The 17,935-nt window shown below is 47.2% G+C and overlaps 1 protein-coding gene across 4 annotated transcripts in view; it reads right to left on the bottom strand.

Moving 5' to 3' along the window:
- Positions 1 to 8,003: 8,003 nt before the first annotated feature.
- The window catches only part of LOC119979536 (kinase non-catalytic C-lobe domain-containing protein 1), a 261,428-nt gene continuing 251,496 nt past the window's right edge, over positions 8,004 to 17,935 (bottom strand). For 3 of the 4 annotated variants that reach the window (XM_038821918.1, XM_038821916.1, XM_038821917.1), the window contains one exon: positions 10,034 to 10,265. In XM_038821918.1, the coding sequence (XP_038677846.1) occupies positions 10,034 to 10,265 (232 nt within the window). Of the gene's footprint in view, positions 10,266 to 17,935 lie in introns of all 4 variants that reach the window. The other variant, XM_038821915.1, reaches the window with a different exon arrangement.

The following is a 17,935-nucleotide window of genomic DNA, read 5'->3' as shown; positions in this document are numbered from 1 at the left end:
CATGGCCAATCCACCTAACCTGCACATCTTTGGACTGTGGGAGGAAACCGGAGCACCCGGAGGAAACCCACGCACACACGGGGAGGACGTGCAGACTCCGCACAGACAGTGACCCAGCCGGGAACCGAACCTGGGACCCTGGAGCTGTGAAGCATTTATGCTAACCACCATGCTACGCTGCCGGTAAAAGCACAAATCACCTTTGACATATAGTTATTGTAATGTAGGAGACACGGTAGGGCAGCACGGTAGCATAGTGATTAGCACAATTGCTTCACAGCTCCAGGGTCCCAGGTTCGATTCCCGGCTTGGGTCACTGTCTGTGCGGAGTCTGCACGTTCTCCCCGTGTGTGCATGGGTTCCTCCGGGTGCTCCGGTTTCCTCCTACAGTCCAACGATGTGCAGGTTAGCTGGATTGTTGATGCTAAATTGCCCTTAGTGTCCAAAATTGCCCTCAGTATTGGATGGGGTTACTGGGTTATGGGATTAGGGTGGAGGTGTGCGGTTGCGAAGGGTGCTCTTTCCAAGAGCCGGTGCAGACCTGATGGGCCGAATGACCTCCTTCTGCACTGTAAATTCTGTGAACAATCTGTGCACAGCAAGGTCCCACAAACAATGCGACAAGTGACCAGTAAACCATTTTTGTAGTGTTCATTGAAGGATGCATATTGGTCAGGGCATTTGCAGCACTATGCTGTTCTTTTTCAAATAATTGCACCTGAGATAATAATGTTCACCTCAGAGTGACTGCCAGTAGCACTGTTTAACATCTCATGCAATAGACAGCACTTTTGCAGTGAATCACTTCATCAGTAATGCACCAGAGAAAGGGTTGCCCAAACTGGGGGTCCTTTGGTTAACTACCCTTCAGACATTAGGGGCAGTTTCGTTTTATTTACTCTATCTAAAACCTTCTTGATTTCAAACACCACTATTAAGACCCCTTAAAGAGGTCACTGTTCTAAAGAGCATAAGCACAGCCTCTGCACTTTATAACGGGAACCATTGTGCTACCGTATTTCAGAGTTCACCTATTCTGCAGCCAAAAAGAGAGTCAACTTTTTAAATTCAAACATGGGATGTGGGCGTCGCTGGCTGGATCAGCATTTATTGCCTATCCCTGAAGGCATTTAAGAGTCAAACATATTATGGTGATTGTCCCTTTAAGGGTAACACGGAAGAGGGTCACATGTCTTAGGGGACCAATTCGAATGAGAGTGGGTAGTCACCCCGGGGGTGGAATCCTCCCTCAGGCAGAAGACATATCGAAGACATGTAGAAGGCATGAAGGGACTTGGGCAGCTGGGTGGGCTGCTGGGTCAGCTGGGTGGCTCTTGACCTCTGTACAGTTATCCTTATTAATATATTCCTTTGTGTTTCTAATGAAGTCTGTGAGTGTTCATCATTACATTGACATTAAGAGAATGCTTTAGGTCTCGTGATGCTCTTGGGAGGTCAAAAGTTTGGAAAATCCTGCACTATAGTGTCAGCCAAGATTAAATGCTCAGATCCTGGTATTTAGTTCGAATTCATGACCTTCATAATTCAGAGGTCAGACTGCTGTCACTGAGACGCACTGACCTATTCTAACAGATTTCTATCTCCTCTACAATTCACGGAACCAATAGGTCCATCTGAAGCACGTGCCAGTGGGAAACGATCTATGCATGAATCTTCACTTCTGAATTATATCTTGCGTCATTGTAGCAAGATTTTTGGAACTTATTACTTTGACTTGTGTTGCTCGTTCTGAGTTAGTGTGTTTAACAGTCCTCCAGCAGAGGAAGTGTGCTTAACACTCGCTTGGCTCTGTTTCTCGTTTCTATGCTCTGGAGTCGCCAGGTGCCGTAAGAGACACCGTCACAAGTATCAAGGTCAAGTTCAAAGCAATAAAGCTATACACCAATTAATAAGTCCAAACAGTTAGAGTTTATTATAACAATTATAATAAATACTCATGCACACGCTAAAGACTAACTTACTTCTACCATTAAATGACTAATACTTATCTAAGATGGAACAGGCAAGGTCAGGGATCAAGGCCTTCGTTCCGTTCTGGTCTGCAACTTCTTGTTACTACTGGTCGGCACGGGTATAAGTAATGCCTGAGTCAAGGTAGCGATCGTCGTTTGGCACTTACTTATCGATGGCTGCTGCTCAACGGCTGGTGTAAAAGACAGGATTCTGGAGGCTGGAGTCGGAGGCCGGAGACAGGAGACCGAACCATGTGCGGGACCTTCTTTTATAGGTCCCAGGAGGTCCGTGCCCCTTGGGGCGGGCTTCCTCACCTGCTGGGGATCGATTGGGCCTTTCCCCAATCGATATGATTTGAACCCCCCTTGATGGCTGGGGCGGTTCTTAGGACTCATTGACCTGGTTTCGCTGGCTCCATCGTGTCTGCTTCTCTATTGAAAGTATCGATTGATACTTGAGTGTATCTATTGTGCCCGGGACTGTCCCGGTATCACCTCATTAGTATGTAAACTGTTTTCCCATTTACAGCGCTGCCTGAACTCTGCAGCTGTCGGGAAACCGGTTTTTGCAAGTGTCTCAATGCTGACTGCTTCTGCAAGCTGTTTGCTCTTTACTATGTCCGTTTTTCCCTGTATTCTTTGCAGTCTTCCATTTTGTGTTACTGGTGTCCATCTTAGATGGCTACACTGGTTTGTGAGGTAAAGCAACGTCAACAGCGTGGGTTAAATTCCCGTACTGGCTGGGGTTATTCATGAAGGTCCCACCTTCTCACCCTTACCCCTTGCCTGAGGTGTGTTGACCCTCAGGTTATATCACGACCAGTCAGCTCTCAGTCTCAAAAAGGGGAGAGAAGCCTCTGGGGCGGGATTCTCCCAGCCCTGGGCTGGGCCGGAGAATCCCTGCGACCGGGCCACGCCGCCCCGACGATGGCACGCAATTCTCTGCAGAGCGGAGAATTGGCGGCATTGGCAGCGTGTTTGGCGCAGCGCCGGTTGCAGACCGCTCTACGCGGCCGGTCTGCCGATTCTCGGCCCGGGATGGGCCGAACGACCGCAGTTAAAACACTGAGTCCCTAGTGGTTAACACAACCGCCTCACGGCGCTGAGGTCCCAGGTTCGATCCCGGCTCTGGGTCACTGTCCGTGTGGAGTTTGCACATTCTCCCTGTGTCTGCGTGGGTTTCACCCCCACAACCCAAAAATGTGCAGAGTAGGTGGATTGGCCACGCTAAAATTGACCCTTAATTAGAAAAAATAATTGGCTAATCTAAATTTTAAAAAAAACACTGAGTCCCGCCGGCGCCGTCCACACCTGCTCGCAGCCAGCGGGAACACTGCGTGCAAGGGTCGGGTGGCAGCCTGTGGGGGGTGAGGGGGGCTCCGACCCCGAAGGGGGGGACCTCCCATGCGGCGTGACCAGCGATTGGGGCCCAACGATCGGTGGGCCAGCCTCTGTCCCCAGGCCTCTTTTCCTGCGCACCGGCCCCTGTAGCCCTGCGCCATGTTGCGTCGGGGCCGGTACATTGAAGGAGGCCACCGCGCATTGCGCGTTAGCGCCGGCGCCAGTGCGCATGCACGGATCCCGCGGCACACAGTTGGCCACTTCCCGACTCAAAATGGCGATTTACAAAGCACGCAGGGAAAACTGGACACTTTAAGATAGATAAGCAGGTTGCAGAATCTCCCTGTGTATTCTGTCTGTTAAGAAAGCAGACAACACCGAAACCAGCAGTTTGCATATTAATGAAACGATCACCGGGAACAATGGATACAACGATTAGCTACATTTGGGACATTCTATAGCAGGTCAGACTTCCCGGCGCCAACGGGGTCTGAAACAAAGGAGACAAACAAGCCAGGGAGATCCACCCAGTGATCGAGGGACAGCCTCAGTATTGGGGGGATTCATACCAATCGATTGGTATGAAATCCAATCGATTGACAGTAAGCTCGGGGTCCGCCCAAAAGGGCGCGAAGCCCCTGGGACCTATAAAAGTCAGGTCCCAAGTCCAGTTCTCTCTCTTAGCCGGCCCTCCCAACAGAACACCTTTGCTCTCTAAGAACTTGACCGTGAGAAGGAGAGGCCTGGCCAACAGCTACACCTACAAGTAAGTGTCAACCAACGCACGCTACGAGAATAGACACTCCTGACCCCTTAGCCCGTACCAACTGGGAAGACTGCAGTCTCAGGACAGAACAAGAGGCCATTGTTCCCTGATCCAGTGGGTTCCCTTCTCGAAGATAAGTATTGGCTCATAGTGGTAGGAATAGTTTAGTCCGCTAGTATTAGTTGCATGAGTATCGATTTACTGTGTAAATAATAAATGTGTTTGATTGAACCTTACTAACTGGTGTATTGAGTAATTGATCTGAACTTGAACTTGAACCTTGTGGCAGTATCATAAGGATACCTGGCGACTCTAGAGCTAAGGAATAAAACAGAGCCAATTGATTGTTAAGCACACTTAGTAAAACGAGCAACACCAGCTGGAATCGGCAGCTGGAGTGGCGGGAACTGCTCCAGCGCCGTACTGGCCCCCTCTAGGGGCCAGAATTACTCCTGGCAGCGGCCTGTTCATGCCATCATAAAATGTGATAGCGTTTACGACAGCGTAGACACGCTGCCGCGGCTTGGGAGAATCCCGCCCCTGGTCCTTGGGGACTTTGATGACTTTCGCTTTTTTTCATAAAGTTGTACTTGAACACATCCAAAACTCTGGTGCATTTATCTTATCCCACACCCAATCTGGCTCACCCATCTACTCTGTTCTCACTGATTTGCACTTGGGTCCTTGACACAAATACCTTGCTTAATCTTCGGCCATGATTTCCCAGCCCCGGCACGTCGTATTCGACCGTGGCTGATACGGTGATCTAGCTGAAAGTCCATTGGCAATGGGACCGGAAGTTCCTACTGGCTGAATGGGTCAGAAAATTTCACCTCTCGTGTTTAAATTACGCTAGGCCACAACGTCCATCATCTCCTCCATATCTGTTCCTTCTGACAGCACTGTAAATGGTGGGTGAAGGAAGCAGGGTTGCTTCAGGGTTGGAGAAACACAGAGAAGTTGGTGGACTGTAAAGCTGGGGAATGTTCGAAAGAGAGGGAGGGATGAGGCTATGAAAGGTTTTAAACATAAAGGTGAGAATTTTAAATTGGAAATTAAGAAGACTGACAGCCAATTAGGTCAACGAGAATTAGGTGATTGATGAATAGGATAAGTTGTGAGATAGGGCAGGGGGACAGGCAGAGTAGGCTTTCTGTGGACTCTTACACCCCTCACCTTAGCCTTGATCTGGTACCAGGACCAGCAGCAAGTTTTGCCCTGCAGGTACGAACAAGACAATAAGAAATAGGAGCAGGCAAAATATTCCCTCAAGCCTGCTCTGCCATACACCTTCGCTGATTTTGAACCTCAGCTCCACTTTTGCCTGAACTCCATATCGTGTGGTTCCCTTATAGTCCAAAATACCTGTCTATCCCAGTCTTACATATGCTCAACAATTGAACCATCCTCTGGGACAGAGTAGCTCAAAAATTCATAACTTCTGAGGAAAGAAATATCTCCCCATTTCAGTCCCAAATGGATGACCCTTTACACAGAGGCTATGCTCTCTATTTAGGAGATAAGGCAACCAGGCATTTACCCTTCAAGTAAAACAAATAAAAGAATGCATGATTAATTGTTCAGTTAATTTTTATACAGAAAATATGTGTTACAGGGATCCATGGTATTTTTCTAACATGGAAGTGACCTCGGAACCAAAAAGGGTGAGAACCTCAGCTTTAGGGAGTGTATGACATGGGTCATTTATTTTCTCTTGTGAGTAATCACCAGAATTAAAATAAAATGAAATACCGAAGTTTCCTCACCTTAATAAATTTACTGCAGGAGGTGGCACGGTGGAGCAATAGTTAACCCTGCTGCCTCACAGCACCGAGGACCCGGGTTCGATCCGGACCCCGAGCCACTGTCCGTGTGGAGTTTGCACATTCTCCCTGTGGCTGCGTGGATCTCACCCCCTCAACACAAAAATGTGCAGGGTAGGTGGATTGTCAATGCTATATTGCCCCTTAATTGGAAAAAAAAGATTTGGGTACTCCAAATTAAAAAAAAATTCATTGCAGCATTGGACCATCATCGACAAATTAGCATTTTTGAAATTTTTGGTGGAGTTTAATCCATGCAATGTGTTGGGAGTGTCTCCTACCACCACAGTCCACCTGCCCTCTCCAGCAGCCCCCCACCTCCCCCACCCCAATCTCTGCCAGCCTCCTTCGGCGAAGGCCAATCAGACATTTAAGTGGCCAGTGGTAGGCCTTCCTTGGGGTCAAAATCACATATCCTGAGAGCTGCCAACTAATCAAAGCAAATCAGCACCACCAAAGGAGCCACGATAACTTCTGACCATGCACCCACTAGAGGCCCACAGTGCCCAAGGGATCCAGGCCACAAGTGAGTGAGAGCAGGATGCGGATTGTGTGGTGAAGGTTACCATGTGAGGGGCAAGGGTGGGGGTTAAATACCACGCTGGTGGCATTATTGCTCACTTCAGAGACTCAATTGGCATTGGGGTAGGTGGCCGTCCACTAGCCTTCCCATCCCAGACTGAATGGACACAGAGGTGGGAAGGTGATGTTGTAATATGCTTCTAAGGGATTGTAGCATGCCATCACTAGGAGAGAAGTGCATCATGTGATCAAGCCTCAGTTTCACATTGGCCTAATGCAGAACAGAGCATGACTATGAAACCATGATGACCATGAAACCATTGCTGATTGTCGTAAAAAACATTTGGTTCACTAATGTCCTTTAGGGAAGGAAATCTGCCTTCATAAACAGGTCTGCCCTATATGTGACTCCAGATCCACAGCAGCGTGGTTGACTCTTAACTGCGCCCTCAAGGACAAGGGGTGGGCAATAATGCTGGTCCAGCCAGCGACGCCCACATTCCATGAATAAATAGACACAGCAGAACTCTGATGTCTTCAAGAATTCTATCCATGTATCTATCTTATTATGTGCTGATTTTAAATAAATGAACCCACAAAGTGTTTACACAATCCCAATTAACACTGCTGCCTCACAGTGCCAGGGACGACGTGATTCCGGCCTTGGGTGACACTCTATGTAGAGTTTGCACTTTCTACCCATTTTTGCATGGGTTTCCTCCGTTCAGAGATGTGCAGGTTAGGTGGATTAGCCGTGCTAAATTGCCCCTTAGTCTCCAAAGGTTTAGGGCCTAGCTGTGTTGCTCTTTCAGAGGGTGGGTGCAGACTCAATGGGCCAAATGGCCCCGTTCTGCATTGCAGGGTTTCTATGATTCTTACGAGTGTTTGGTGCCTTTATATCATGATTAAAAATAACAGCGGTGTCTGATTAAATATTTCCCTTTCCTCCAAATTCGATTTTGGGGGCATTAAATTCTGCCCATTAAATAAATATTAAGTTTATTTCTGCATGTTTTTGACGTAGGTCAGGATAATCCAAATTCAATTCAATTTTCTGCTATTCCGGTTGTAGCACCATGCATATATATGTCACACTGGGCTGTATTCTTCTGTCCCCCAGCCGTATGTTTCTCGGCCACGTGCCGTTCGCTGACAGCGGGATTCTCCCCTTGCGTCGTTTGTCAACAGGATGTTCTACTTTTTAAAAAATAAATTTAGAGTACCCAATTCATTTTTTTCAATTAAGGGGCAATTTACTGTGGCCAATTCATCTACCCTGCACATCTTTTTAAAATAAATTTAGAGTACCCAATTATTATTTTTTCCAATTAAGGGGCAATTTAGCATGACCAATCCACCTAACCAGCACATCTTTGGGTTGTGGGGTGAAACCCACGCAGACACGGGGGTGGAATGTACAAACTCCACATGGACAGTGACCCAGGGCCGGGATTCGAACCCGGGTCCTCAGCGCCGCAGTCCCAGTGCTAACCACATGCCACCCTACCCTGCACATTTTTGGATTGTGGAGGTAAATCCCACGCAAACATAGGGAGAATGTGCAAACTCCACACGGACAGTGACCCAGAGCCAGGATTGAACCTGGGACCTCGGCGCCGTGAGGCAGCAGTGCTAACCACTGTGTCATGCTGCCAGGAAACCCGAGGGCGGAGTACGCTGCCGGTGGTAAAAGTGAATCCCAATGATTGGAGAATTATAGCCATTTATCAGACACCTTTGGTGTGCTGCAGAATTGTAGCATCACAATAGTCTGTGTGCATCACCGGACTCAAATCCTCTTTCTTCGAAGCCAGCTTTAATTTGGTTTTTCAAACGGAGATCTTACCAGCTGCCTCATAAATCCATGTAACTAAAGCCAACATGCAAAAATATTTTGTTGTGCTGTTCCTATGGCTGTTGTACCAAAGTGAAGTATTTTCTTCCAGTTACAGAATAAATGTGAAGATTTCGAAGGAGCAAGGTATAAGGAAATCCACATTTCAATTACGCTTTGTTATTCTTGGCTGTTTAATAAAGGTTCTGAACTAAATGCCAGATAGTAAATAGACATTGCTTTGTATTTACAATTCCCGCACAATATCCCAGTCAGACTGCCTTACAGACCCAGAACTGAGTGAGGACTTATCCCCAAAGTAAGTTAGAAACTATTTTTAAGGGTGAATGTGGTGCCTACCTTACAGCTAATGATGCAGGATGGCTGGGATAATCCTGACTGATATTTAGCAGAAATTGGATTCCAAATTCTCATCTCACCACTGCCCACCCACTCATTGGGCTTGATTTTCCGGTGGCCCCTGACCCAAGATCGGAAATTCCCGCCCAAGTTCAGCGGACCTTTAAATGGTCCGACAAATTTTCCGAACCGCCCGTGACAATTCCCCTGGTGGACGAGCCCAGAAAATGTACCCTGTTATTTATCTTTGAAATGCATTTCCCAACTAAGAGACTTCTCCATCTCGTCTTCCTCTCATTATTTTCTCAGTGAGTGAATCTGTGGTTGAAGTTTACACTGTATACTGGTTGAGACTTTGCAGCAGCTTGCCTTCCTGCCTCTCAGCTGGGAGGAGTGCCGAAACATTTCAGTGAGATAGCAAGGCAATACAAAACATAATTGTTAATTGTTTTAACAGGGACAGTGACCCAGAGCCGGGATAGAACCTGGGACCTCAGCGCCGTGAGGCTGCAATGCTACCCACTGCACCACCGTGCTGCCATCGTTAATTGTTTTAACATGTATTTGTACATTATCAAATGAAATATGTTCAAGGTAACAGATTCCCTCATTATGTAGTCAATAAATTAATAACCTGATATGTGAAAATAAACTGTAGGTTCCAAATAACACACACTTAAAACAGAAAGCTTCCCTTCATTATCCAATTCCCCAAAACATGTGTTTGGTCAACAAATGAAAATATATTTGCCAAACAACACCCTTAAATTAATCACAAAATTATGGGTTTCCGGTTCTGATTCAATAACTTCCCCACAATCACTACCCAAACAAAGTCACATTGCTACTTTTGAACCGAAAGGAGAGAAATGACTAACTAAACAAATTTAAAGAAAACTTTACAAAGTGTACATGGGAGAATTTTACATATAACATAGAGCAGAGAAATAGGCCATTCTGCCCATCAACTCATGCCAACACTCTTGCTCTACTGGAGCTTGACAAAACAAGATCAGTGTCACGCTAATGAAGGCATGCTTCCGGAGCAGGTTAAATTATAAAATGAGTTTTCCGAGACTAATATCAGGGAAGAATTTGTGTATGAAATTTAAGTTGTTTGGGCCTGCAGTTCCCATTAAATGTAAAAGCTGATTTAGTTTCTAATGTACTCAAGCTTGTAGTTAGATATCATTTTACTGTACAATAAAAAGTGCACTATATTTTGTTCATACAAATCACTCATTATTATGAAATACAAAAGAAATCTGCAAAAGGAGCATTTGTTTTATAATAGAATAAATTAATCTTTCTACTCATTATACAGGTTGCTGTAAGATCCAGGGAGACAGTACTGGTCTTTCTGCTGATCAAAGGAAATAGAAGTTTATTTTGAAGAGCGTGCAGGTTTAAAGTGTTACTGGAATGTCGCTTTCACCTTGCGAAGTGCATCTTGAATCTTCCGTGAGTGCCATTCAGTTGACGACTGGTAAAAATTAGTCTTATTTTCGGCAGCTAGAACATGGATATCCACTTCACTAAAATTAGTTATCTGTTGCCTCAGATGAGCTTGCAAGTCCAGATCAGGGGTGAACACGTAGGGCTTTTCCTGGAATGCACGAATTTGGCTAACCACCATTGCTATTTTCCTGAAAAAAAAAACAAAATTTAAGAAATTTATAAGTTGCATATATTTGTCTATCATATTTGTAAAACGATAAGGCAGACTGGATACTGGAAACTGAAACAGAACTGTTATTATGATTGACCACAGTCCAAATTTGGTGTGAAGGTGAGCAGTGAGGAGGATGTCAAGAGGCTTCCAGGTATTTCAGACAATTTTTTTTTCTTTTTTGTAAATCTCGAGTACCCAATCCATTTTTTCCAATTAAGGGGCAATTTAGCATGGCCAATCCACCTAGCCTGCACATCTTTGGGTTGTGGGGGCAAAACCCGCGCAAACACAGGGAGAATGTGCAAACTCCACACAGACAGTGACCCAGAGCCGGGACCGAACCTGGGGCATCAGCGCCGTGAGGCAGCAGGGCTAACCCACTGCGCCACCGTGCTGCCCTTGAAAAAGCAGTATGATTGTCAGACACTGATAGATTCTGGAAGTAAAAGCAAATTACTGTGAGCTAACCCACTGCGCCACCGTACTGCCCTTTCAGACAAATTGAGTGAGTGGGAAAATACGCGTAGTATAACATGGACAAGTGTGACATTATCCACTTCGGACAAAGAATCAGAATGGTAAAGCATCATTTAAATGGTGATAGGTCAGGAAATGTTGACAAAGAAAGGGACTCCACGTACACCAGTCACTGAAAGCAAGCGTGCAGATACAGTAAGTGGTTAGGAAAACAATTGGTATGTTGGCCTTCATTGCGACAGCACTTCAGTACAGGGGCATAGATGTCTTACTGCCGCTGTACAGGGCCTTGGTAAGCCCACACCTGGAGCATTGTGTGCAGTTTTGGCCTCCTTGTCTAAGAAAGGACAGTGTCCAGAATTGAACCCTGGCTCAATAGACCGTAACTTTTATTTTTTGTTTAGAGACGTGGGTGAACAGATTTAGAGGACAACCAATTAACTTTTAACAAAAGAATGCAACATTTATTAAACATGAAAAGATGAATAATAATACGCTACTCCTTAAACCCACTTCCCAACCCCACTACCCGCCACATTTCACAGATGTACACAGGTTTTTACGGATAACAGGTTACAAAATGTATCCTATGCTATAATGTTCTCAGTAAGTACACAGTCTATGTAAACCAACAGACCAACTGTGGTCAGACACAATACTCTGAAACCAAGTGGCAGGTGCCACCCAATACAGCTCCAGTGGATTCTCATCAAATATCCCTAGATGCTTCCCACACCTTGAGACAACTTGTCTCACTGGAAATCTGACCTCCACAAACTCTATTCTCAAAAAACACACCTTAGAATCTGCTCCCAAACAATGTTTTCTCCCGAATGCCTTCACCAAGGACCCATTTTCAGGATTTTAATCACTCCTTTCAGTATTCCTCTGTCTTGGATTGCCACATGCATTCAAGCTTCCACACAATCTCTTAGGTACCCTGCCATGTCAACAGAGCACTACTGCTTCACAGGTCGTATTAAGGTGTCACCAAACTTCTGATTTACTTCAAATGTTTGGCTTCGTTTGGCTAATTTTAAATCTGGTTCTTGAGCTGACTCTTTAATTCACAGCACTTTTGCTGCCTTTTACTTGACTTCTCCTGAACAGGACCTTTAATGTCTGTTCAACGTCTTTGTTCCTTTAACTTAACTGTCTTCCTACAACATGCCTTTTGTCCCAACCCCCTGGTTTCTGGACTTTGTTGTGTTCTTTTTGGAAGTCTGTTTTCTGCAGCTTCCTGGTCCTGTACAGGTGCTTCTGGGTCCACCCTAAAACTAACCTCAAAAATTACTTCTAACTTAGGATGCCTCCTGGTTGCGAAGAAACAGCCCAGTCTTTCTTTAATCCCTATCTGTTTTCCATCGTAAACCCTTTAATTACAATGCAGGCACCTTATTTTAAGATGAGCTAACTGAAGTTTCAACCCTTTCTAACACAGAATCACAAAATTAAACTTACTTAAAGCTACACCTTGTTTCTAATACCCAAAAATACATATATGGATTACTTAAAACTACCTCTGTTTTCTGACATTGGGAAGAAAAACACTAAGCACTGAATATTTGGACTCCACTGATGTGTTGGCCAGGCTGGATCGACGTGGACTGCACTTATGCAGTGTAGCGAGAGACAGACCTCCAACACTTGATAAGGTCGAACACGATTTTATTTAACGTCTAAACTATTATACATGTTCAACTGTGGGTTGACACTATGCTGACTTAAAATTTTTTTTTAGAGTACCCAATTATTTTTTTCCAATTAAGGGGCAATTTAGCATGGTCAATCCACCTACCCTGCACATCTTTGGGTTGTGGGGGTGAAACCCACGCAGACACGGGGAGAATGTGCAAACTCCACACGGACAGTGACCCAGGGCCGGGATTTGAACCCGTGTCCTCAGCGCCGTAGGCAGCAATGCTAACCACTGTGCCAACATGCTGCCCATTATGCTGACTTGACTGGAGACCTGATACTAGCCTGACCAGACTTACTAAATACCACATGGTGTTTGCACTGACTAGCTCACGGACTCTGACAGTCTCAGAGGCTGGGTCCCAAGAGAGCGGGAAACCTGCTGCCCTCTGGCTTTATAGTGGTAGTGTCCTGTCTGGTGATTGGCTGCTCTGTTCTGTGTGCTTACTGGCCATCCTGTGTGTCAATCGCTGCCTGTCTGCACTCCATCATATACATAGGTGTATATTGTGACATCCCCCCCTTTTTCCTTCTTTGTTTGTGTTCAGATAATAAATATTAAGGTGCGTGTGCATGTGGATGTGTATATTTGTGTGACTATATACAGAATGTGCTAAAATGAACTTATATACATAGGAAGGTGTCGCTAGTGCAGATATAGGGCAGATGAAACGGTAAATACAATATTTACAGAGGTCAAAACGATAAGGTAACAAAACTGTGCAAAGGTTCAGTCTATAAGTTTAGTCTTTGTGGCGGGTGACGAATTCTGGTTGATCGCCTCAAGGGTGGATCAGGGGCCGTCTGCAGTTCGATGGGTGGGACCGCCGCCAGTGTGGTGGTCGCAGGGGTCAGCAGTATTGCTGGTAGATCGGTGGCCTCATGTCAGGGCACGTCCGGAGGAAGCATTTTGTGAGGCGGGACGTCGTGGTTAGGTGGCGGGCGTGGAATTCTGCGCAGTGCCCGTCTGTTGCGTTGTAGGAAAGAGCCATCAGCCATGCGGACAAGGAATGATCTTGGGGCCAGTTGCTTGACCACCACAGCTGTGGCGGACCAGCCACTGACAGGCAACTGTACACGAACATGATCGGTTGGGACCAGCTCAGGGAGATCCGTGGCATGAGCGTTGCATGCTGATTTCTGTTGGGCCCGAGAGTGCTGCATCTTTTGTATGACCGTGAGGTGGTCAAGGTCTGGAACATGGATGGCTGGAACCGTGGTTCACAGAGTGTGATTCATTACCATCTGTGCTGGAGACAACCCAGTGGACAGAGGGGTTGCTCTGTATGCCAGCAGCACCAGGTTGAAGTCGGAACCTGAGTCTTCAGTCTTGAAAGTAATCTCTTGACGATGTGGACCCCTTTTTCGGCCTTCCCGTTTGACTGCGGGTAGTGGGGGCTGGAGGTTACTTGATGGAAGTTATATAGCTGGACAAAATCAGACCATTCCTGGCTGTAAAAGCAGGGACCGTTGTCACTCATCACCGTGAGCGGTACCCCATGCCTGGCAAACGTTTCTTTGCAGGCTTTAATCATCGCCTTCGACGTGAGGTCGGACAGTTTCACCACTTCTGGGTAATTGGAGAAGTAGTCGACCAGGAAGACATAGTCACGCACCTTGGCGTGGAAAAGGTCGACACTGACTTTGGACCATGAGGAGGTCACTATCTCATGTAGCTGCAGAGTTTCTTTGGGTTGAGCTGGCTGAAATTTCTGACATGTGGGGCTGTTGAGGACCGTGTTGGCAACATCCTGGCTGATGCCCGGCCAATAGACTGCCTCCCGAGCTCTGCGTCGACATTTCCCAACCCCCAGGTGACCCTCATGGAGTTGGCCGAGCATCATAGCTCGCATGCTCTGCGGAATCACGATCCTATCGAGAATGCCGTCCACCACCGTCAGGTCGTACTTGACGTTGTAAAACTAGGGACACTGTCCCTTCTGCCAGCCATTCGTAAGGTGCTGCATCACACGCTGTAGCCGAGGATCCTTGGCCGTTTCCTCATGAATTTGGATGACCCTCTCATCAGAGGCCGGAAGGTTGGAGGCACACATTTGCCCCTGCGCATCGATTTGGCAGACAAAGTCAGTTTGTTCACACGTTGTGATAGATCTGCAACAATGAGTTATTTGCCTGGTGTGTAGACAAGTTCAAAGTCGTAGCGACGTAGCTTGAGAAGGATTAGTTGTAACCGAGGCGTCATGTCATTTAAATCCTTCTGGATTGTGTATACTAATGGCTTGTGGTCCGTCTCAGCCGTGAATTTTGGGAGGCCATACACATAGTCGTGAAACTTGTATATTCCCGTTCGGAGGCCCAGGCATTCCTTCTCAATCTGAGCGTACCATTGCTCAGTGGGCGTCATGGCTCTGGAGGCATATGCAACTGGGGCCCAGGAGGAGGAGTCATCCAGTTGGAGGAGCACCGGCCCAATACCGTCCTGGCTCGCGTCAGTGGATATTTTGGTCTCCTTGGTAGGGTCAAAGAAAGCCAGAACCGGGGCTGTGGTGAGTTTTGCCCTCAGCTCACGCCATTCTTTTTCATGAGCGGGCAGCCACTGGAATTCCGTTGACTTCCTGACGAGATGTCGGAGGGCTGTGGTGTGGGACGCCATGTTGGGAATCAACTTCCCGAGGAAGTTAACCATACCTAGAAAGGGAAGGACCTCCTTCTTGTCTTCTGGGGTCTTCATGGTGTTGATCGGCAAAACCTTGTCAGCATCAGGCCGCACGCCTTGCTACGAGATGTGTTCACCAAGGAATTTAATTTCTGATTGACCGAACGTGCACTTGGCCCTGTTGAGTTGGAGACCATGTTCTTGGATTCTGTGGAATACCTACTTGAGGCGATCGATGTGTTCTTGAGGAGTTGTGGACCAGATTATGACATCGTCAACATACACTCGCACCCCTTCGATACCCTCCATCATCTGTTCCATGATGCGGTGAGGCAGAGATGAAATGAGGCATCCGGTTGTAGCAGTAGGGACCAAACGGGGTTTTGAATGTACACAGCTTGTGACTGGATGCGTCCAGCTGTATTTGCCAGAACCCCTTGGAGGCGTCCAACTTCATAAAGAATTTGGCATGAGCCATCTCAATGGTCAATTCTTCTCGTTTTGGTATCGGGTAATGTTCCCTCATGAGGTTGCGGTTTAGATCCTTCGGGTTGATGCAGATTCGAAGCTCCCCTGATGGCTTCTTGACGCAGATCATGGAGCTGACCCAGTCCGTGGGTTCTGTGACCTTTGATATGATGCCCCGGTCCTGGAGGTCCTGTAATTGCTGCTTGAGGCGGTCCTTGCAGGGTGCCGGCACCCAACATGGTGCGTGGATCACAAGGGTGCCGTTTGGTTTGAGCAGGATTTTGTATCGGTATGGGAGTGTGCCCATTCCGTCGAACACGCTGTGGGACTGCGTGATGATGTCATCAATTTCAGCCTGGAAGTTTTCATCTGGTGAGGCCATCGCCTGTGAGGATGACATGGTGTGGACGCGCTGAACCAGGTTCAGGGGTTTGCAGGCCCGAGCACCGAGCAGGGATGCTCTGTCAGGTCCTACGATCTCGAATCGCAGTGTCACTTTAAATGAATTATTTGAAACTCCGAGTTGGCATGAACCACTGGCAGCTATGGCATTGCCATTGTAGTCAAGGAGCTGGCAGGCTGGTGGAAGAATACTTGGTCTGACGCGGATAGTGTCGAGATCGGATTTCGAGATGAGGTTCGCCGATGCGCCGGTGTCCAGTTTGAACCAGATGCGAGCCTTGTTGACTGTGAGGACAACACACCACTCATCGTCGGGATCCACGCTGAGGATCGGGAGGTGCTTCACTATCTTGGAGAAAGGCAGCGCATACTTCGTAATGATGTCCACCCGGTATGGGGATTTGAGGCACTCAGCAACAGGATCTGTTGGGCTGTCGGGGTTGTGCATGGCCTGCTGTATTGAACAGACGCTTCTGCGCCGTGGCTGGGATCGCTGGATGCTGGGAAGTGGAGCAGATCTGCACAGGGCTGCGTAGTGGCCAAGCTTGCCACACTGCAGACACCGTCATGATTTTGCCGGACATTGCCGCGTTGAATGGGCGGAGCCACAATTCGGACACGTCATGACGCCAGCGCGTTCCGTGCGACATCGCGCATGCGCAGTGCAGTCGAATGATGTACACACATGGCAGTCTGGTCGTCGGTCTCGCCATCCCCTCGGACGTGGCGCGCATGCGCAGGGGCCCGGGAAAAGCACGCAAAATGGACAGTCCCGTTGATACTTAGGCCCTGCACCCGTTCCGCCTCGTGGGAGGTTAGCTTTGCCATTTCTGCCGCCCTGATGTGGGAGTACCGATTGTTAGCATGTTCGTGGAGAACGCACATTTCGATGGCGATGGGGATGGTGAGCTGCTTGACTTTCAGGAGCTGCTGGCGAAGGGAATCGGAGTGGACCCCGAAAACGATCTGATCCCGGATCATGGAATCAGTTGTCGAGTCATAGTTACATGACTGCGCGAGGATGCGGAGATGGGTCAAAAAGGATTGAAAAGGTTCATCCTCACCCTGAAGCCTCTGCTGGAAAACATACCGTTCAAAGCTCTCATTCACCTCAATGTCGCAGTGGCTGTCGAACTTCAGCAGGAATGTTTTAAATTTCATCTTGTCTTCGCCTTCAGCAAATGTGAGGGAATTGTAGATGTGGATGGCGTGGTCCCTGGTTGTGGAGAGGAATAGTGCGATCTTCCTGGCGTCCGATGCAGCCTCGAGGTCGGTGGCTTCGAGATAGAGTGGGAACATTTGTTTGAAGATCTTCCAACTTGCACGAGGTTGCCGGCGACGCGAAGCTGCGGAGGAGGGCGGACGTTTTCCATGACACCGGATGGCTGTTTGCTGGTCAACGCTGATTCACTCAAGGTAGGTTCGTCAAATGTTAGCAGCACTCACTGGTACCATCATGTGTTGGGCAGGCTGCTTCTGATTTACTTCAAATGTTTGGCTTCGTTTGGCTAATTTTAAATCTGGTTCTTGAGCTGACTCTTTAATTCACAGCACTTTTGCTGCCTTTTACTTGACTTCTCCTGAACAGGACCTTTAATGTCTGTTCAACGTCTTTGTTCCTTTAACTTAACTGTCTTCCTACAACATGCCTTTTGTCCCAACTCCCTGGTTTCTGGACTTTGTTGTGTTCTTTTTGGAAGTCTGTTTTCTGCAGCTCCCTGGTCCTGTACAGGTGCTTCTGGGTCCACCCTAAAACTAACCTCAAAAATTACTTCTAATTTAGGATGCCTCCTGGTTGCGAAGAAACAGCCCAGTCTTTCTTTAATCCCTATCTGTTTTCCATCGTAAACCCTTTAATTACAATGCAGGCACCTTATTTTAAGATGAGCTAACTGAAGTTTCAACCCTTTCTAACACAGAATCACAAAATTAAACTTACTTAAAGCTACACCTTGTTTCTAATACCCAAAAATACATATATG

Source organism: Scyliorhinus canicula, chromosome 16, assembly GCF_902713615.1.
Source record: "Scyliorhinus canicula chromosome 16, sScyCan1.1, whole genome shotgun sequence".
In the NCBI taxonomy this organism is placed as follows: domain Eukaryota; kingdom Metazoa; phylum Chordata; class Chondrichthyes; order Carcharhiniformes; family Scyliorhinidae; genus Scyliorhinus; species Scyliorhinus canicula.
The sequence above is the reverse complement of the archived record's forward strand: the minus strand, read 5'-3'. Positions and strand labels throughout refer to the sequence as shown.